The following is a 22718-nucleotide window of genomic DNA, read 5'->3' on the forward strand; positions in this document are numbered from 1 at the left end:
TGACAGATAGAGCTATCCAAATCACCAGTCTGCCATGCTGGATGTGGTTGGGGTGGAATGGAGGTGATTTCCTGCCCAGTCCTGCTCAACTCTGCCAGACTTTGCCAGCAGGGAAGCTCAGCTATCATCAAGGAAGCCCCAGTGGTGTGGAGCATACTGTTATGTCCACCCAAATGGTGGGTGGGCAGGCAAAAGCTACCATTCAGGACACCCCCGACAATGCAAGCCAGCAGAACAGCCCCTGAACAGGCCATTTCAGGAGTGGGACTGGGAAGGCGCAGGTTGTGCTCGATCCGATAAGGACCCTACTGTTGTCATGTGACAAGAACACACCCAAACTGGGCCTCTATGCTTCACCAACCGGGGAGTGGTGCCCCATATTCACCTGTTGGCCTTGCCAGCATGAGTTCTGGGGCTGTGAATGTGGCACTGCTTGCGCTGTTCCATCAAGTCCTTCTGATGCCGACCAGGGGTTATGATTCCATCTTAATTTTATAAGATTAGACACCATAAAAAGAAATGTGTTTCTACCCATTTCCAAGGCTTTGACAGCAGGCTGCCTATACCAGCTTTCCATAGAGCCTCCAGGGGTGAGATTTATTTTATAATGAGTTGTGCCAGAAGATGTTTATTAATAGCCTCTTTGACAAAGTATTTTTACCAACAGGTGGCCTAGGTGTTTGAGGTTATGATGAGGAGTAATGCAAGCAGCAAGCAGCCCTGGCTGTTCCTGGCTGTCTTTGTTGAGTGACCAAAGTCATTCTTTGCACTCTTCTGCTTTCTGAAGCCTATTTGTGCTCATTTACTGTGTCCTTTCGGTACTTAGAACTCAGCAGGACGAGCTGAGAGATGATGGTCCACAAAATCTATTCAAAAAATGTGCTTTGGGAAGATGAGGCTTTCTAACGAAAAAGCTAATTCTGATCTGGGTAATGATACTTACAATTTATACACCAATGTCCAATGTCATTTAGCAAATAAGGAACTGGCCTAGAAAAACAATCCAAAAAGACCTACTTCTAATCAATAGGTATAACCACTACTCTAAATTCCCTGACACACAGAAATATAGTTCATACAGGTCAGAATGTGAAATGGTTTTTTGACTGATGAAATAGTGAAATTGAATGTAAGAAGATAATGGCTTGGATCCTAAATTGTTCCTCTGTTCACGTAAGGGGTGGGGAGGGGTGATTCCCATCTAATCTCTGCTCCACCTGCACCTCCTACGACCATATATCAAACCATTTTCATGGTCCTCCCATCCCAAGAGCATTTTGTGAGGGGACAAGGGATTGCAGAGTTAAGCAGGAGGCAGGGAAGCTCTGCTGTGTGAAAAATGAACTCTGTCCTGTACAAGGAAGGAAAATTAGGATCCAAGTCAATGTATTCCTTTAGAACAAAAGGACAAATACATCACCCTAACAGCCTCCTGTGTTTTGACCCCTGAGCTAATCTTATTAAGAGACAGGTTACTAGGCCCTTTGTTGGCAAATGGCACATTAATGAGATCTCCTTGAAATAATCCCATCTCTACTACGCAGAGAAAATTACATTTTCCAGTATGATTATTATGTCACTCAAACACCTCAATTCCAGCATTCAGTGCTTCTCTCCAAATTATAGCACAGCTTGCCAGGCAGCAAATAAAACCTCTGAAAAAGAAGGGCTTTTTTGAAGAGGGGGGTGCAAGGAAATAAAAAGCAGGGGGTGCAATAGAGGGACTATGGCAAAGTTAATTGCACTTTTAAATGAAGTCCCAAACAGTGATGCTTTGTTAGTTGAGTCACACAGATCCCTTTGTCTGAAGCAGGAGTCTAAGAAACAGACCAACAGATTGGGCAGAATTAGGTCACTGCCTTCACAAAAACGACATTTACCAGCATAAAACCATTCCTCAGGAACCTCTACAGGCTTTCGCATGCGTGTCTCATGAAGGTAAGTATGCTACAAAACTCACCTTAGCAAATAGCCTATATGCCATTCCACCTATCAAGATGACTTGAAAGGTTATGATTAGCTCATTTGCACTGCAACGTTCCTCCAAGGAGCTTTAAGTACTTTTGTACAGTCTATCCCCTTGTATCATTACAAAAGCCGGGAGAGAGGCTAGATTAAGAGGTGATGATGAGTTTGGGAACTGAAGCTGAAGGTTCTGGCAGTAGAAATCTGCAAGCGGAGAACTGTCCAAATTTCTACAGTGAAACTCCTACAGGTGGCAAGATAGTGGTGATGCAGCTTTCAACCCAATGCAGACTAGGGTCTCATTGATTCTCAAGCTCTTGATTCTGGATGGGCTTCCTGGTTCAGGTGTAGACAGGTTGTCCGATTCCTTCACTGAAACACCTGCCTTGCTCCAGGTCCCCAGTGAGCTTCACGGTCAAACATAAATCTGACCCCAGGTCTTCCTGGCCTAAGCCTGCCAGCAACACACAAAGAATGGATGCCAATCCATACCAGCAGCATCCCTCCCTTCCTCCATTCTTTTATATTATGTTAGTCCCCTTTTCAGCAATCAGATGAGCTAGTTTAGATGGCAGGGTGGATCATTATCTCCCCCACCTCTCACATGCCCAGTTTGACAGGAAGGCATCAGATGTTGGGTGGGTGCAGCTTGGCCAAAATCGCCTTTCAGGTCAAGTGAGGAAACCTGGTGGGCTTAATTAGGTTCCCCATCTGCAAACTAAATATTGCCATGCTTCAGTTTATTTCCAGGACACTGAAAGATATGGGATACTTATTTTATCAAGTATCTATGAGAAAGGCAGCAAGCATCAAACCCTCATCAGGATACCCAAAAAGCGCACACTACAATTTTATTCCTAGTCAACAAATGCAGGCTACCACTCCCGTGGCCAGAGGGAGTAATACCATGTTGGGACACCATGTTGGATATTCCTGCCTTAATATGCAATTGCTAAGACAGATCAGAAGTACAGTGTTACCTTGGTTCTCAAACTTAATCCATTCTGGAAGTCTTTCCAAAACCAAAGCATTCAAAAACCAAGGAGCGCTTTCCTATAGAAAGTAATGCAAAACAGATTGATCCGATCCAGACTTTTAAAAACAACCTCTAAAACAGCAATTTAACATGATTTTTATTATCTAATGAGACTGTTGATCCATAAAATGAAAGCAATAATCAATGTACTGAACTATGTATTGTAGATGATACAAATTAAAATTAATTCTTTTTCTTGCCCACACTGATGATAGTCATTGTTTGGATGGGGGGCTTTTATCCATTTCTGCAGTCACACAATCAAGCAAGCAAGCAATCAAGCAATCAGTAGCTGAACTGAGTTCCACACACTCACAAAACCAAATTAACCGAAAAAGCCTCAAAAACAAAAGTGGCAAACTTAATCCATTCCAGAAGTCCATTTGACTTCTGAAATGTTCGAAAACCAAGGCGCAACTTCTGATTGGTGGCAGGTGCCACCAATAGCCAACAACCACATTGGACGTTTGGCTTCCGAAAAACATTCGAAAACCGGAACACTTACTTCCAGGTTTTTGGCGTTTGAGAACCAAAGTGTTTGAGTACCAAGGCGATTGAGAACCAAGGTACCACTGTACAGCTGTGTACGTGCAAATATTTACTGGGGTGCCATCCTCACTGTGAGGCAGGTGTGTGTGTGTGCAAGTAAGTAAGTTAGTGAGAGAGAGGAGGGGAGAGAGTGCCAACTAATCTGCATTCCGTGCCCTCCAACCGGGGCATTTTGTGTTTGTCTTGTAAATGGACCATGTTGTCTACAGCACTCCAGGCGCTACCCCTTTTCTAATGATTTTTTTTGCATGCTGCGCTTCCGAAAGGTGAATCCCTCCCCCCCAGCCCTCCCCCCAGGAGCTCATTTACCCTGCTTGAAACTACATTATCTTGCATTTCGCACCACTTTGCAGACTGCAGGGACTTAAATGGCTACGTGGGGTATGACACACCAACAGCATCTGCGCCCTGCCTTTTCATCTGCGCTGCACTCATATAATTACTGACTTCCCCTTTCTCCTGCAATTATCTCCTCTCTCCTGTCCCCCCTTAACGATCAGCTGCGGAATTAAGGCGATTTCTCTCACTCTTCCCTTGTTGCTATGACAACAACAACTTGCCTGCACCTGCTGCTAGATGAACAGTGACACTTTTTTTGGTGGCGGGGGTGGGGGAGGGTATGTGGTGGGAGGCAGAGAAATAGCCACAGTGGGAACACTTTCCTTCCTATTAGCAAAGCATGTGCAGTAAAATGTCAGGAGAGGAAAAGGAGTCACAGGAAGTGAAACGAGGGACTGTGAAATGAAGACACGTACCCAAAAATAAGTTTGTACCGAGCTTAGGAGGGACGTAATTTCTTCCTTTCCTTCTGATCCACAGACAGCCTTGTAACACAATGGTTAAACCCAAGGTACATCCTGCATAAGTTTTCAAAAAAAATATTGTGAGAAATAAGCAGAATAGGGTCAGACAAGGCGGGGGGGGGTGTCCTCCCCACTTTGCAGGACTGGACAAGCTTGCTGTCATGTAGGCTGTAAAAGCATCACTTCAGAAGAACAGGTGTTCCTCTTTCAGGTCCACCATGGAGCTAGCCCTGATAAAATAGCCTTAGTTTGTAAACTTTAAATCTAACAAGGGGCAGTGGTGTCTTTCCCTTCATTTCCAAATGCTGTTGCTTCCCTGCTAGCCCTATGAAGCTCAATGGTGCAAGAGTACACGTCCCCACCAAAGCTGGGACTGTGTCTCCTCGGAAGGCAAGCCCCCAGTATGATATTAAGGCACAATCCTAGCCACTCAAAAGTAACGTCAACTTATGTGCGGCTTACTCCCAAGTAAGTGAGTTTAGGATAGGAACCTTAAGTCTCTGGGTACCCTGAGACAGCACTCCCTTCATCACAAGTGACCTTCTGCCCAATGAACTAGGCGTCAGAGTCCAACTGAGCTTACCTGCAAGCATGAGGAGTTTCTACAAGTACAGTGACTGTGTTATAAACTGGAGCTTTTAGACCTAGAGGCAGATGCTGTTCCCAGTCCTGTGCCAGGTGCTTCAGGCATGTTTGCATCCCTGTGCAACACCTCCCTCCCCCCCCCCCCCCGCTCCCTCAACTGGGGCCTTGGTCTCCCAGCCACTTTCATCCTAGCCATAGTTAATAATGATGGTGATGATGATGTATCTGGAGGCAATAGCTGCCCTTCCCTTGCTCCCTGCCCTTTCACGCTCCATAGAAACACAACCCAGTTGTTTGTGTCTTCTCCAAAATGCTTGTTTTATTTACAGGAGCAATCCTTCAGGTTACTTCAAGGACAAAACTGTGGTTCTGTGAGTTGCTCCAGTGACAAAAGGAGTACAGTGGAAATTACATACATATCTAGTTTTTAAAAAGAGAGCTACCGATAGCAGCATTTCTGTGTATAAATTCTTCTGCCAATATGAAATTTGTCAAAGTTAAAGATCTGCTGGAGAATCTCCATGAATGATAAAATTGGAAAAACTTGTTACCCAAGTAGGACATGGATTTGCTGAGAATCCCCATGCCAGCAAGGAGTTAATAGTTGGTCCAGCAATATGTATTTTTAAAAGCCCATGACAAACATTTCATCTGCGCAAGCATTTCAGGGTGAGGAGAGGGAGGAAAGTCCTGTATAGCACGTGCAGAAGTCCTTGTGTAAGGTTTCTGCTTGTTAGCTGAATCCTGCCCACAAAGTGCATTTATCTATATTTATCTATAGCCTTGCCCGAACATGCAAAGCTAATAAGGGGGATTGATAAAAACGTCCCTGAAAATGCAGGCTGCCCTTTAGACCTTTGCTTGTTTGGCATGAAGGTCTGCAGAGGGTATCTAAGTGCTGCTAAACACACTTAGAAACCTCCCTGCAATCAAAAAGCCTGATAAGACAACACATGAGATTTCTAAGTGTGTTCATCACAACACACGTAGGAACCTTTGGCACAGCTTTTTGCCGAAGACAAGGAGTTCCAAAGAGGAGCGCTTGAGACATGTGGGAGATAGAGGGCCTTGCATGCACACCCTGACCCTTTAACCTTCACATGCTCAGGTAAATACCCAAACTGAAGACAGATTTGTGCAGCTCAAAAATTTAAAAAATCACACTTTCAGCCTTTGGAGTACAGCCGTACCTTGGTTCTTGAATGGAATCCATTCCGGAAGTCCGTTCGACTTCCAAAAATGTTTGAAAACCAAGGCACAGCTTCCAATTGGCTGCAGGAGCTTCCTGCACTCAAGCGACGTTTGGCTTCCAAAAAACGTTCGAGTACCAAGGCATTCGAGAACCAAGGTAAGACTGTATTAGTTCATATAACAAGCAAAATACTTGGGGCAGCGGCACAGGATAGGGACTTTTCAGTAGTGGCACCCTATTCCAGTTATGGGCTCCCCTTCAAAGTATGTCTGCTGCAGAGATGGTTTACTTTTTGGTGGCAGCTGAAGACACATCACTTTGCCCAAGCCCCTGAGTAGGTATGGAGTTCACATATCAGTTGCTATTGCTTGCTGTTAATGCCCTGAGTAGGTATGGAGTTCACATATCAGTTGCTATTGCTTGCTGTTAATACTTGGGTGTTGCTGTTTTTTACATTCTGTATTTTATATGTTTCATTTGATAGTTTTATTGTTCTTTTATCTTAACCTGCCCTGGGTTCACAGGGGCATAAACTGAATTGTTAAACAGTACTGGATTAATACTAAAGCTGCTGTCACCTTACTGTATTTTGATTTCACATTTCTTACAACTGTTGTCTCTCAAAGTGACTCAGTTACTACTACCAGTCATAGTAGTACCAGCCGTGTTGTGTATTTGTTGTTGTTCTATATATATAAGACCAACATGAGTCCTTTGATTCATCATGAACATCGGAAGAAGCTTTTCAAAGCATTACCATGGCTTCAGATAGAAGCAATGTATTAAGAATCATGGTCCCTTTATGTTCCACAGCAAGTATAGGCCATCTATTCAGTGGATTCCAAGCACACCCAGCTGCTGTGTCCCCTGAGATGACAGATAAATTTGACAAAGGACAACCTTTTTCTCCGTTGCTATTCTAAAGATATCTGCTGGTGTCTACTCAAGTCTCCTGAGCACAGTGCTCTATGGGACACAATACAAATGACTGCCCAGAATTAGACATCTCAGAAACCAAAATGAGGCCACATAGAAGAGCCCATTTAATACTCAGTCCTAAAACAAACAGGGACTTTTCCACTTTAACTCTTATTTTCAGATACTTGCATGTTATACTCAATTACAACAAATCCATATTTTCTCTGTCTGCAATTTGAGGGTGATAATGATGCCTGCCTCAGATGGCTGTGGCAAGGATTACTGAGATAATGCACAGGAAGTGATTTGAGCACCTGAAATGTGCTGTAGAAATAATAAGGATCACCAATCCCATTCTCAAATCACCTAGATACTGGGCTGGTTACATGAGGGGATTTACAGAGCCCTTTTAGGGAGAGATAAAGTCACATTCATTGCTACGATAAAATTCTAAACCCTCCCAGTACAGACATTCTAAAAATTGTGGCCAGCTGTCCAAGCAAATTTGTGATAATCAGCTTTTCCCCTTTTCATTCACAGAAGCTGCTACTATATCAATGAGGAGACGCACAGCTAGATATAACCTATTGCCCCAACATGCCCATACTGAAGTGTGCCTTGCTTTGATTTAAAGAGAGAAGTTTGTTTCCCTCTCTCATTATACTAGACTCAATGAATGGCGGGAGAGTCAAGACTCAAGACAGACAAAAGGACCCACCTTCTTCATACCATGCCTACTTAAAATCTATGGCATCCCACTAGCAGATGGTGACCCGCAAATGGTCACCATCTTAAACGGCTTTCAAGCTGAATTAGACCAATTCATGAAGGATAAGAATTTCACTGGCTACTAGTCATGATGGCAGAACAAGCTTTGAATATCAATGTCTGAGGAGCAGCAGCAGAATCCTGCATTGCTCATGTCTTGCTCTTGCATTTTCCAAAGGCAACTGGCTTCTGTAGGGAAGTAGGAAAGAAAGAGTATGATGGATTAAATTGGCTCTTGGCTTGATCCAGTAGGGTTCTTGTTATATTTTGTAATGCAGTTATGTTTGAGGATTCAATACTAGTCCCTCTGGTTTCCCCTTCTGCCATGTAGACAGGAACCACAATCTCATGAAAGCTATACAGTTCAGATTGCAACTGCAGCCGAAGCTAAAGCAGTTTCTACAGAGGGGCAGTGGAGATATTATAAGCATCTGAGTAACTGTGAAGTGTTCTTTCCCTCCATTCTTTGTAACTATCCTGATTCTTCTTGCAGGGGAGTGGGGATTAATTCACTCCAGTCACTGTTTACTCATTCAATCTGGCACATGTATGGCTGAAGTTCATTTCTACATAATGAGATAAACAAAAACATGTAAGTTTTCATTTACTGATGGAGTATGCCACGTGGAACTAAATGCAAGCTCAATATAGGTTTTTTGCATTTTTTCCCAGTGAGAAAAGAGCAATACTGTTTCTGGAAATCAGTATACTGTAAAACAGTATACTATTTGAACACGCTCATTCTTTCGCCGTTTTCAGCTTCAATCTTTCATTGTTTTAAATCTTTTAGAAGATCCTTAATTGGAAAGGAAAGTCAAGAGCAGCAGTACTCTAAACCCAAGCAATGAAGAAGAGGGCTTTCAGAATTAACATATAATGTAAGTAAGCACAGAGGGAGTGATTACAGGTTAGACTGCATTTGCTCGGCAACATACTGAAATGTACAAAACCTTTTTTTGGATCACCAAGTTGTTAAATGATTAATCGCAAAGTTCTGCTTGCCCGTTGTTTGAGACCATTAGCGCCTGAATTCTGAAATGCAATGAACCTATAGTGGCACAAAGGAGAAATATAGCATTGCCAAGAAAGGATAGATCACTGGTCTGCAACTGATGGGTCGGAACCCAATACTGGGTTGCCAAATGAACTACAGGCATCTCTCACTTATGTGCTTTCGACTCGTGCACGACTGTGCATACGTGCAGCGCCGGGAAATAAATAAGTAGATTCAAACCAGGAAATGGCAAGAGAGAGTTGCGAGAGTCCTCGCGGGTCATGAGAAGACTCTCCCCAGAGCCCAAAGAGGACTTCAGTGAGAGTGGAGAAAGCCCCAAAGAGACCAGAGGCACAGCGGGGCTTTGTTTAGGCTGCTCAACCTCCCTGCCTAGCAGCTGATGCAAGTGGCAGTGAAGCATCAACAGCCATTGTTCCGCGCTGTCCCCAGTGTGCCACAGAGCTTCAACTTTGGTTGAAGAGAGTTTTGTGGAGAAAGGACATAAGAGAGAGCTGTGGTGTTGGGGGAAATGGGCATCTAGAAGCTTTTCAGAGGGTGCTCCCCACTTACACAATTTTCACTTAGACACATGACACCTGGAACATAACCCCCACATAGGTGGAGGGATGCTATATGGTAGGTTGCAACATACAGTTCCAGCACCATACAAATGTATGGTTAAAACCTTAAGTAATGGGTGCCCAAATGCATGTTTGGGCTGAAGATGGGTCCTGGATTTGAAAAGGTTGAAGATTGATGTTATTCTTGTTGTTTCTAATGTGCCTACATCAATGGACCTGCACCTAGTTATGCTGCAAAGGAACACTAATGAACACTAAGAACATAGTACTGGGTATGCATTTGCCCTGAAACAGTGACTATCATGAGGAAACATTATCACAATCTTTACTGGCATATAGTAGTTAAACTATTCTTTTTTAAAGAAGAGCAGTCACTTTTTACATAGGCAGAAAATATGCTTTCTGGATACTGTGGTTTCTCCATGTCCTTTTTTTTGGAGGGGGGGACTGGCACATGTATAAAGGCATACATGACATCTGCTTCATGAGAAAAGAGAATTTTATATCTTGGCAAATTTCTACGAATGCTTAGTTTATGCTCTTCGCAGAGGGACGAATAAAAGGAAACAGCAAACAGAAGGGATTTCGGAAAATATCTAGGAACAGGAAGGGAAAGACAGAAAAGGGCTGCCTAGAGTAATTAACTTTCTTGTTTAAAAATTTCCCTGTGGAAAAAAGGCCTTTAGAAAGGAGTGACTAAGCACTGGTTAAACCTCAGTTTTCATGCACATCAAATGGCTCTCACCTCAGCCAGTTCTAATCAAATAGAGATAGAGGCAGGACAGATGGAGAGACAATGGACAATTACTCCCTTGTGGGAGAGCCAGGCTATTAACTCAGAGCCAATCTGTGTAAGGTGAGTAGATTGGTCCCATTTGTAATTTCAGGTTCTGCTGGGATCCTGTTAACAATGTATTACTGTCACAGTGAGAAATTTAGTTACAGATAGGTAGCCGTGTTGGTCTGCCATAGTCAAAACAAAAAAATTCCTTCCAGTAGCACCTTAAAGACCAACTAAGTCAGTTCTTGGTAAATTTAGTTACAGATACAGATTGAGAAATTTAGTTACAGATAGGTAGCCGTGTTGGTCTGCCATGGTTAAAACAAAATAAAAAAATTCCTTCCAGTAGCACCTTAAAGACCAACTGAGTTAGTTCTAGGTATGAGCTTTCGTGTGCATGCACACTTCTTCAGATACACTGAAACAGAAGTCACCGGACCTTTCTATATAGTGAGAAGGTGGGGAGGGGTATTACTCAGAAGGGTGGTGGGAATGGGTGATTGGCAGATAGCTGCGATGAGCCTGTTGACGACTCTTAACGACTGCAATAGGTCTAACAGGAAAAAGCAAGGGGTGAGAAGGTGAAAAATGGCTTTGTCATGTATAATGAGATAAGAATCCAATGTCTTTATTCAAACCAGGTCTCTCCATAGTTTTAAGTTTGGTGATAAGTTGCAATTCAGCAGCTTCTCTTTCCAGTCTATTTCTGAAATTCCTTTGTAATAGAACAGCTACTGTTATATACCTTGATATGCTAATGGAGTGGAGTTGTCATGTGGGACAAATGGTCCATTGACATCTAAACTGAGAGAAAGTTTGATCCTTTGGAACAGAAATGACATCAGAAAGAAAATATGGCATACATAAGGAAGTTATTTTTCCAATACAGTACAAATGCAAGCGTGAAAATATAATCCAGGCTACTCTTATTAGGGAGAGCTCTCGAAAAGCTGCCATCAATGAAAATAGACTTGCTGCAGAGACTTCCCAGAGCAACAGCAGTGGATACAAGACAGTTTTTGTTTAAAAACATTCTTCAATTCAAAATGTCCCAGTCAGCTTACAATAACAAACAAGAAGACTGCAAACAGCAGTCCTATAATAAGCAACCACACTGGGGTGGGATATTGGGAAGATAGAGGGTGAAAGCCTCAGAAAATGAAGATATTATCTTAGGTGCCAGGCAAGTCTCCATGAGGCAATAATCCCACAAAGGAGTCACCACAACTACAGTGGTACCTCGGGTTACATACACTTCAGGTTATATATGCTTCAGGTTACAGACTCCGCTAACCCAGAAATAGTACCTTGGGTTGAGAACTTTGCTTCAGGATGAGAACAGAAATCGTGTGGTGGCGGTGCGGCTGCAGCATGAGGCCCCATTAGCTAAAGTGGTGTTTCAGGTTAAGAACAGTTTCAGGTTAACAACGGACCTCCGGAACGATTTAAGTACGTAACCAGAGGTACCACTGTACCCCATTCTGGGTATCCAGACGAGAGCCTCAGAGGAAAATCTTTGCATATAGGAGAGCTAGTGTGGAGTAGTGGTTAAGAGTGGTAGACTCTGGTGAACTGGGTTCACGTCTCCGCTCCTCCACATGCAGCTGCTGGGTGACCTTGGGCCAGTCACACTTCTCTGAAGTCTCTCAGCCCCACTCACCTCACAGAGTGTTTGTTGTGGGGGAGGAAAGGATAGGAAAATGTTAGCTGTTTTGAAACACCTTCAGGTAGTGATAAAGCGGGATATCAAATCCAAACTCCTCTTCCTCTTCCTCTTCCTCTTCTTCTTCTTCTTCTTCTTCTTCTTCTTCTTCTTCTTCTTTGTGTATTCATTATTGCAGCCTGCGAACAAACTATTGGATACCAAACCAAGAAACACCAGGACTGGTTTGATGAGAATGACAGTGAGATTGAATGCATTATTGAGAAGAAAATGAAAGCCTTTCAGATCTGGCGAAGAGACAGAAACTGCGCCACTAAGAAAAACACCTCAGCTAATGCTGAGGTTCAAGAAGAACCAGAGAACTAAAGAACACCTGGTGGCTAAAAAAAGCTCAAGAGATCTAGCACTTAGCCGACACTCATGATGCACAACATTTCTTTAAAGCCACAAAAACCACCTATCAGCCAATAAATAATGGCATATGCCCCCTATGCTTAACAGAGGGTACCACACTTCTAAAAGATAAAAAAGCTATTGCATTGCATTGGGAAGAACATTACCAGCATCTTCTTAACCGCAACTCCCCTGTAGCTGCTGAGTTCCTCTCACAAATTCTGCAAAAACAAACTAGAGATGAGCTTGTAGTATCTCCAAATCTGGGAGAGTTGTGATTAACCAAATGAAAAACAACAAAACCAGTGGACCTGATGGGATACCCGCCAAAGTCTTCAAAGTGGGCAGAACCGAACTTGCACAACAACTTCACAGGCTCATTGAAAAAATCTGGGAGAGGAGATCCCAGCAGACTTTGGGGATGCCAAAATTATCAATATCTTTTTTAAAAGGTGATAGAACAGATTGCAGAAATTATCGAGGCATCTCTTTATTAGCTGCCACCCGCAAAATTCTTGCAAGGATCTTAGCAAACCATCTCCTAACTATATCCGAGGCTACCTTTCCTGAATCCCAAAATGGTTTTTGACCTTCTAAGGGGACAGTGGATATGATTTTCACTGCTCGACAGCTTCAAGAAAAATGCACATAGTGGAGAACTCTATTCATTTCACACCAAACCCACCCTTTGCTGATTAGGGAAAATATCATACACAAAGGCTTTTTGCCAGTTCTGCAGCCAACTCTAGCCCACTCCATACTGCAAGAACCAGAAAATTACATGATGCAATGTCACCTTTCTCCTTACTTTTAAAAGAAGCTGTCTTACTATTGATATTTCTTTCGGATGTGCCATTTCAAAGCACCATGAACTACTCAACATAGATACATTAAAATTGCAAGGTCTGTAGTGAGATGGAAGAACAACATAAAACAAGCTACTTAGACACCAATAAATTCAGTTGAACAACTCAGCCTGGAAAATTCCATACCAATTGCCTTGAGTACTCTTAATATCAGTGTTAAAACAGCGTCAACATGTCTGCAGTCAACAGAAAGGCACAAAAAATTGTGTTCTAGCTCTGCACGTCGTCATCTTGTTGACTTAATCCATTTCCCTTTTCTCTCTTTGTGAATGGACACTTCCCAACTCCCACAAAGTCAAAATTGTTCCCAGAGTACAATGCAGAACAGCCTATGCTTATTGGAAATGATGGGCATGCGCAGTACTCACCTGAGCATTCATTTGGCTGGCAATCTGGAATGTGTATCAGGAATGCCAAGCTTGCCTTGTATTATTAGAGCACGTCTCCCCTCCTACTGAGGAAAGTATATGGCTATGAAAAATAAGGCCCACAGGGAAGAGAGGAAGAAGCAATCTATTCAGCCTGTCAGCCTGCACCAAACTCAATGTCAAAATAGTGGAAGTCACATTGATAGACTTCATAAAGATTGCAGCGGGCATTGTCCGAATGAATTCCCCTTTCCCTGCTGTGGTACTGCAGGCAGTTGTGTGTGTGTGTTTTAAAATGCAACAGAAAATAAATGTGATGAAGCCCAATATATATTGGATCAACCTTCCCACAAATAGGGATTAGAGGGATTCACAGAGGAGAGAAAAAACAGTCAAATGATTGTGTATCTATAAACACATAAAACAGATAAAGAGCAAAGAACTGGGCACAGCAAGAGGTAAAAAATTCATAAACCAGGACAAAGTGTTGTTTTTAACTCACAGTGGCTCAGAACAGCAACACCCAAAGAACATCTTCTCCCCTACAAACCTACCCAGTCTTTTTTTTTTTTTTTTTTTATAATAATTTTTATTGATTTTACAACATAAAGAAAAAACAAAACAAACATAATGCGACTTCCCCAAACCTCCCCTTCACTGCATCCAAATTTCAAAATTTTTAGCAATTCTTCATCCCATTTTTATATTTAATTCTCTTTAAAAAGAGTTTCTGCTTTATAAATTTCGATTTATAGCTGTAATTCTTAGTGTCCAATCCCCTGACATCTTAACATTCCGAAATTTTACAACAGTTTTTAAGATAGATTTTAAATTTTTTCCAGTCCTCCTCCACTGTCTCTTTCTTCTGGTCACGGATTCTGCCGGTCATCTCTGCCAGTCCCATAAATTCAGTCACCTTGGTCTGCCATTCTTCCAGAGTAGGTAGTTCTTTAGTCTTCCAATACTTCGCCAAAAGGATTCTTGCTGCTGTTGTTGCGTACATAAAAAAGGTCCTATCTTTCTTTGGTACCAATTGGCCGACCATGCCCAAGAGAAAAGCCTCCGGTTTCTTTACAAATGTCCACTTAAGGATTTTCTTAATTTCATTATAGATCATTTCCCAGTAGGCCTTAATCTTTGGGCAGGTCCACCAAAGGTGATAAAAAGTTCCTTCACATTCATTACACTTCCAGCAATTGTTATTGGGCAAATGATATATCTTTGCAAGCTTGACTGGGGTCATGTACCACCTATAGATCATTTTCATTATGTTCTCTTTCAGGGCACTACATGCCGTAAATTTAATACCTGTGGTCCATAACTGCTCCCAGTCAGCAAACATAATATCATGACCAATATCTTGTGCCCACTTAATCATGGCTGATTTAACCGTTTCATCTTGTGTGTTCCATTTTAGCAGCAGATTATACATTCTAGACAAATTCTTAGTATTGGGTTCTAGCAATTCTGTTTCTAACTTTGACCTCTCCTTCTGAAATCCTAGTTTTCTGTCCTGCTTAAAAGTTTCATTAATCTGGTAATAATGTAACCAGTCTCGGACTTTAGGTTTCAATTTCTCAAAACTCTGTAGTTTCAGCTTTTCACCATCATATTCTACAATTTCACAATATTTTGGCCAGTCTGTATCCATGTTCAATCTTTTTACCGCCTTAGCTTCCATTGGTGACAGCCACCTGGGGGTTTTACTTTCAAACAAATCTTTATATCGATTCCATACATTATACAATGCTTTCCTAATAATATGATTTTTAAAATTTCTATGTACCTTTACCTTGTCATACCATAAATATGCATGCCAACCAAAACTATTATCATAACCTTCCAAGTCCAGAATGTCTGTATTCTCAAGAAGTAGCCATGGTTTCAGCCAGCAAAAAGCTGCTGCTTCATAATAAAGTTTTAAGTCCGGCAGGGCAAAGCCCCCTCTATCCTTTGCATCAGTCAAAATCTTAAATTTAATTCTGGGTTTTTTGCCCTGCCAGACAAATTTAGATATATCTTTCTGCCACTTCTTGAAACAGTCCATCTTATCTAAAATTTGCAATGTCTGGAACAAAAACAACAATCTCGGCAATACATTCATCTTAATTACAGCAATTCGGCCTAACAAGGAAAGTCTCAGTCTTGACCATATATCGAAATCTTTCTTCACTTCAGCCCAGCATTTCTCATAATTATCTTTAAATAAATTCACATTCTTAGATGTTAAGTTCACCCCCAGATATTTTACCTTTTTAGTAATTTCCAAACCAGTTTCTCTTTGAAAACTATCTTTTTCCCCTACCGTGAGACAAACCTACCCAGTCTTTTAAGGGCATCATCTGAGGCCCTCCTCTAAGTCCTCGCTCTGGAGGGGGGCAACAAGAGGGAGGGCCTTCTATGGAATGCTCTTCCCAAAACAGCCCACCTGGCACCAACATTGCCATCATTCTAGCACCAGGCAAAAACTTTTCTTTTCTCAAGTAAAAACACTGGAACAGATTTTGTATGTGTGCTTTAATCTCTGAATTTTACATGTGATTTTGTAATGATGTTGTCTTTATATTGTGCATAACTAGGAGGTGATTTTTATAACTTGGAGGTGATATTTATAAGGCCACTAAAAATCTAAATAATTAACACTGTTTTTAAAAAAGAAAAAAGTGGGGGAGGAATCTAAGACATCTTACTTTTGGGTACAATAACATGTGAAATTAGTTTGATTTCAGTTTCCATACTTGGCAATAACCACTGTCACAAGATTATATATAGACCAATATTGCAACTCATATGCCTTTAGACCATAACAGCAGCTCATTAATTGTCCAGAGGGGGCACAATTAGGCCATGGTAAGTCATTGTGAGTTAATCCCTGCACCTTATTAGGTAGCATTTTGTTAGCTAAATATGCAATGTAAAGAATTCAAACTAGTATCAGCGGTTGGACGAGAAATATTTCATTTCATGCCATACTAGCAGCTCTCGGTGTTGCTTGCTTGAACAAATTTACAAACTAGTTGGATTTTTTTATTTTGCTTTCTCTATTTAATGTACATGCTTCCTTGCAATTGGGCAAACACTTTTAGATCCCTTTGTGTAAAGCTGATGGGAAGAGTGTTAAAAATGTGCCTCACCCCCTCCCAAACAAAAGACAGAACAGAACCTTAAGTCAGATCTGGAGCTGTAAAAAAGGAATGCAATCCCAAACACACACATGGGATTACCAGAAAATACCAACAGGGAAGAAAAGCTTATTGCTTCTCTTCCTGACTACAGTTCAAAGCATCAACCATCACACAACACAGCTGACTGCTTATCTTTGTCCCCAGTGTTTCATGCCTTGACTTTCAGGAACCACACAGAGATTCCCCTAACCACTGGAGATAACAGGTGTACCCTGGAGGATCCATGGTAGCAATTACCAAAATGAATTATACGTTCAGACTGAAATGAACAACAAAACCCTTGCTTACAGGTCTAGTTTTCACATAAGTGATTCAATGTGTTACTAGCTATAGCCTTGGTTGAAAACCCAAACTTCTACAACTCCCTCCCATAAAACAAACACGGTTCCAGTGCATTTTTAAAATGTTTATCTCATCCCCAATGGAATTTTGCATGCTTATTAGGTAGAAGGAAGGAAGAAAGGAGAAAGCAAGAGAAGGTTCTTTTTATCATATGTGGTGGTCTTGTAGTAAGGTTAAAGCTAACTGGGAAATGATAGATAATGAAATGAAAAGGATGTTTAAAATAACCTTTGTTTAACAAACTAGAAGCTTTTCTTTGGGGAATTATAGGGACAGAACTACCTAAAATGTATAGAAACTTATTCATGTATGCTACTACAGTGGCAAGAATGTTACTTGCCACAAAATGGAAAGACGCAGAAGTCCCAGCAAAAGAAGAATGGATACAAAAAGTTATGGAATATGCAGAAATGGCGAAACTTACTGAAAGAATAAGAAATCAAGATAACAGGTTTTTATAAGAGAATGGAAATGGGTTATTGAATATTTACAGATAAATTGTAAACAGATAAAATCATTGGCATGATTATTGTAATAACCTGCAGTTTTATAAGAGTATATATTTAAAGTAGATGAATAAATGCGCAAATTAAGTTAATTTGGATATGCAAATGTTATTAAAAATAAATTTAAGGAACTCCAGAAAGAGAGGGAAGTCAAGTTTTGAAATGTTAAAATGATTGTAAAATTAGTGAAAAGTATAAAACTAGTGAAATGTATAAACTTGGAAAGAAAGAAGTCAGTGTACTCACCTGTTTTCTTCATCTGTGCTCTGCAGGAAAACACACAAACAAACAAAAATAAAACAACCTTGAGAGCAGCCCCGCAAACACTGATTTTCATGTTTAGACTAGTGTGAGTAAGTCATGTATGACAGTCAGATGCAAGGCTTAGTGTCCAATGATAAAAAGAGAAGTTCCACTCAGCTAATGGAGGTCATTATCATTACATTGCAAGGTGCAGGCTACATGCAACCAGGAGGGCACACAGAAAAGCTCATTTATTACACTGGGCCTGCGGCAGTAACAACAGCGATCATCTCCCCATTCACCCATTAAGCACGCTTGAGCCCTTCACTCTGGATTCTCAGGTCATCCTGGCCAGCTGAGAACAGTTCTGGATGAAAATTGCTGAAGACACCACCTCATCCTGCTACGAATTATAGTTGATAACACTTATGCAGTGCTTGGGATGGCAGATGGCACACGATTGCACAAGGCCCTAATGGTACCTAACATTTCACATTATGGGGTCCCCCCATATGCCCTGGTGCTTAAATGATAAATACCGTATTTTTCTCTCTATAGGACGCACATTTTCCCCTCTGAAAATGAAGGAGAAATATGTGTGCGTCCTATGGAGCGAATTGCAGGCTCCTTGGCTTCGCAGCGACGCGCCTGACTTGGAAGCCGGAGGAGGAACAGAAGGGTCTCCTTCTGTTCCTTCTCCAGCTTCACTGAAGGGGCACTGAGCCTTCTCCCTCTCTGCATAGCGCCTCTCCTGCGCAGAGAGAGAGAACTGCGCAGCGCCCCTTGAGCGACACGCCTGCCATGCGAAGCCAGAGGAGGGACAGAAGGGTCTCCTTCTGTTCCTTCTCCATCTTCGCTTAAGGGGCAGCGCCCCTTCAGTGACGCGACTGTCCTGGCTTCTGCCTTAGCCCTGTGCAGCCTCTTCGGGCAGGGGGAGCATTCATCCTGCTGCCCTGAAGAGGCTTGGCGCTGTTATCCCAGAAGCCAGAACAGCCACATGGTATCCCGGAAGCCAGATCCCTCTTGCTGTTCTGGCTTCTGGGATTCAGAATATTTTTTTCTTGTTTTCCTCCTCCCAAAACTAGGTGCGCGCTATGGTCCGGTGCGCCCTATGGAGCGAAAAATACGGTACCTACAATCCCATAGAAATTGGGCTGGCTCCTTCTTGCCTTCACATAGGCGTGTGAACTAAAGGCAACACATACGCAGAGGCAAAGAAAGAAGCTGGCTCGATGCTCATTAAAGTGTGACGCATTAAGGACATTTTATATCACATTCTGAGAGAGGAAAGGGCATTGCAATAATCTGTTCTATGTAAATACCACTGTGGAGTTACACAAGCAACATTTTCTCTTCTGCTGAGAAAAGGGCAACATTAAATAAGCTTTGATATCTGCTCACTTTGAGGGTCCGATAAGGAGGAGATGCAAAATATAAACTTCCAGTTAATAGAGAAATTTAATAGACATTAGTTTAAAGAGACAAGCGAGCATATCCATGACATTAAAGAAATGCATATAACTCATCCATGCTTTCTTAAATTATTTGGTAAGCAACTGGTGCTTTTAAAGGCAGGCTTGGGCAAACATTACATCAGCAGCCTAGTAGCAGATGGAAAACAGAGAGCCAGGCTTTGCATACTGAATGTCCCAAGTTCCATTCCAAACATCTCCAGTTAAAAAAAAACTTAGACCAAGACCTTGAAGAGCAACTGCCACTCAGCGTAGCCAGCAATGGCTTAGGCACCCTAATGAGATGATTCTGAACATGGAAACTTCCTGTGTTCATAAGATATGGTGTGTAGCACATAAGCCAGCATCTTTCCATATCCCACCCCTACAACATGAGATTGGCAAAGACATGGTCTTCAGAACAGGAGTGGGAACCTTTGGCCCTCCAGATGTTTCTGGCCTACAACTCCCCTCATTCCTGGCTATGCTGGCTGGGGCTGATGGGAGCTGGAATTCAGCAATGCCGAGAAGGACACAGATTCCCCACTTTTGCCTCAGAATGTAGTGGTGGAACAGTCCTATTTCTCTTTCTGCTCCCTTCCTCTCATGAAAGCTAATTAGTCAGAACAAAAATGGGGCTATTATGTTATTTCAGTTTTCGTGTATTAACCTAACAGATCCAGACTAATGAAGAATTTACTGTTTTTAGATATAGTGCGTGTTTAAAACTACATTTACGAATTCATCAGTCATCTTCCAGATCCAGTCCTTTCTTGAATTATAGCGCTGTTTAAACTAATGTTTATTCTAGCACCGAGCCTACAGCAGAAGTGTTCTATTTCTAGGTTCACTGTTTCTTTGTATTTTCTATTTTTTAAAGGGCAGGGAGGAGAAAAAGTTGTATAATAACTATTTAGACAAAGAGAAATATTGTCCCACACAAGGCATAATTAGCATATGAGCACCTCTAGGGACCACTAGGGATGCGAGTGGCACTGTGGTCTAAACCACAGAGCCTAGGGCTTGCTGATCAGAAGGCCAGTGGTTTGAATCCCCACGAAGGGACAAGCTCCCATTGCTCGGTCCCAGCTCCTGCCAACCTAGCAGTTCAAAAGCATGTCAAAGTGCAAGTAGATAAATAGGTACTGCTCCGGTGGGAAGGTAAACGGCGTTTCCATGTGCTGCTCTGGTTCGTCAGAAGCGGCTTAATCATGCTGGCCACATGACCTGGAAGCTGTACACTGGTTCCCTCGGCCAATAAAGCAATATGAGCACTGCAACCCCAGAGTGGTCCACGACTGGACCTAACGGTCAGGGGTCCCTTTACCTCTAGCTCACGGTATACAGTTTGCAAGAAACAGAGACAAGACAAAGAAAGTTGATGTGGAAAAATCACTGACTAACAGGGCTTGGCATTTAATTTTTAAAGACGTGGGTGAACAAACCCTGTTCCTCACAAGACTAAAGGAAGAGAAAATCCCTTTACTCAATGACTGCTACAGAGACCCTTCCTTCTCGAGGGGGGAAAGCTGCAGAACAGAAAGTGAACAAAAGATACCAAGGTACTAACAGTAAAAATATTTCTGTGATCTATAGAGATCAACAACCTTTCCACCCAACTATGGTTCCTTTCCTAAGACAGGTGAATCAAAGGGTGTGGAATAGGCTCAATCTGTGCTTATAACAATTTTTTTAAAAAAATCAGTGCAAGTTCTTTCTTAACTTAGTTTCTTAAAATCAGTGATACAACTTCTAGGAAGTACCGTATTTTTCGCTCTATAAAACGCACCAGACCACAAGACGCACCTAGTTTTTGGAGGAGGAAAACAAGAAAAAAAATATTCTGAATCTCAGAAGCCAGTTCAGCAAGAGGGATCACTGCACAGTGAAAGCAGCAATCCCTCTTGCTGTTCTGGCTTCTGGGATAGCTGCGCAACCTGCATTCGCTCCATAAGACGCACACAAATTTCCCCTTACTTTTTAGGAGGGAAAAAGTGAGTCTTATAGAGCAAAAAAATACGGTAATTAAAGTTTCACCAAGGTTACATTTGTATTTTTATTCAAGAAGTTGGAATAAAGTCTTAGATGGGGAGTAAAGACAATCTTAACTGTAAGCATGTGCCATGAATGTGCAGGCCACAAATCAAGATATAATAAAATAGTACAAGATTCAAGAACTTATTTCTTATTAATTTGTCTAGTATTATGAGTACTTAACCACATGGTTACATAATAAGTGAGAGCTGGATCATAAAGAAGGCTGATCGCCAAAGAATTGATGCTTTTGAATTATGGTGCTGGAGGAGACTCTTGAGAGTCCCATGGACTGCAAGATCAAACCTCTCCATTCTTAAGGAAATCAGCCCTGAGTGCTCACTGGAAGGACAGATCGTAAAGCTGAGGCACCAATACTTTGGCCACCTCATGAGAAGAGAAGACTCCCTGGAAAAGACCCTGATGTTGGGAAAGATGGAGGGCACAAGGAGAAGGGGATGACAGAGGATGAGATGGTTGGACAGTGTTCTCGAAGCTACCAGCATGAGTTTGACCAAACTGCAGGAGGCAGTGGAAGACACGAGTGCCTGGCGTGCTCTGGTCCATGGGGTCACAAAGAGTCGGACATGACTAAACAACTAACAACAACAAAAGTACCAGGGTCTATCATAGATCTCCTGTTTATGTTATTCTTAAACAATGCGGGCTCAAAGCAAACCATCATTCAAGTTTGCAAGCGCCACAAAATGATTCCGGATGGTGAAAACCAAAGCAGTCAGTTAAGAGCTCCAAACAGATCTCTCCAACAGCATTAAGGTCAACAAAATGGTAAATGATATTTAGCGCAAGCTCAAAGTGATGCCCATGGAACGCACATGGAAAGATATCACTGAACTGGGATTCAAACTTGTTTAAGATTCAGGAACCCTTCTGTGCCAGTAAATGAGGATCCTTCATTATTATTAAGTTCTCTAGCGTGCTTAATTAAGTAGAATCTTCTAGCAAGCCTTTGTCCTGTCTGAGAACAGGACATGAGTTTGAGCCCTACAAGGATCAATAAAGAAACAATATATTTTGTACCACCTAGATATTGGTTAACTGACTTTGGATGTATCTCTGCTAGAGTAAGTGGGACCACCATTTCTCTATTGGTGATTTGGTGTAAAATTCACCAATAGAAAAGTCACAGAGTAGATCCAAGCATTTCAGTGGAAATGTCTCCAATCAGAGTAACTAATTTCTGGTATTCACTGGGGGGAAATATTGGATGGAAGGTATTTTTTGTTAATTACAACATTATTGTGAACCACCCTGAGATCTTTTGAAGAAGGGTGATATATAAATCTAATAATAATGGTGATGGTGGTGGTGGTGATGATAATAATAATAATAATAAATTAAGCTTAGTGTATCTCAAATGGTGTAGGTCTGCTTTAGGCCTATTATATTATTAAAGTGATTCAGGCCAAGGGGCTGGATGAGATAATCCAGGCATAGGCAAACTCGGCCCTCCAGATGTTTTGGGACTACAACT

At 41.8% G+C, this 22718-nt stretch overlaps 1 protein-coding gene across 2 annotated transcripts in view; it reads right to left on the minus strand.

The window, feature by feature from the left end:
* TRIM44 (tripartite motif containing 44) overlaps positions 1–22718 on the minus strand; it is an 83765-nt gene that overhangs the window by 30694 nt on the left and 30353 nt on the right. For both annotated transcript variants that reach the window (XM_081836207.1, XM_081836208.1), the window contains exon 4: positions 17742–17761. In XM_081836207.1, coding sequence (XP_081692333.1) covers positions 17742–17761 — 20 coding nt within the window. The remainder of the gene's footprint in view (positions 1–17741; positions 17762–22718) is intronic.

Source organism: Podarcis erhardii, assembly GCF_964252035.2.
Source record: "Podarcis erhardii genome assembly, chromosome: 1".
Classification (NCBI taxonomy): Eukaryota; Metazoa; Chordata; class Lepidosauria; order Squamata; family Lacertidae; genus Podarcis; species Podarcis erhardii.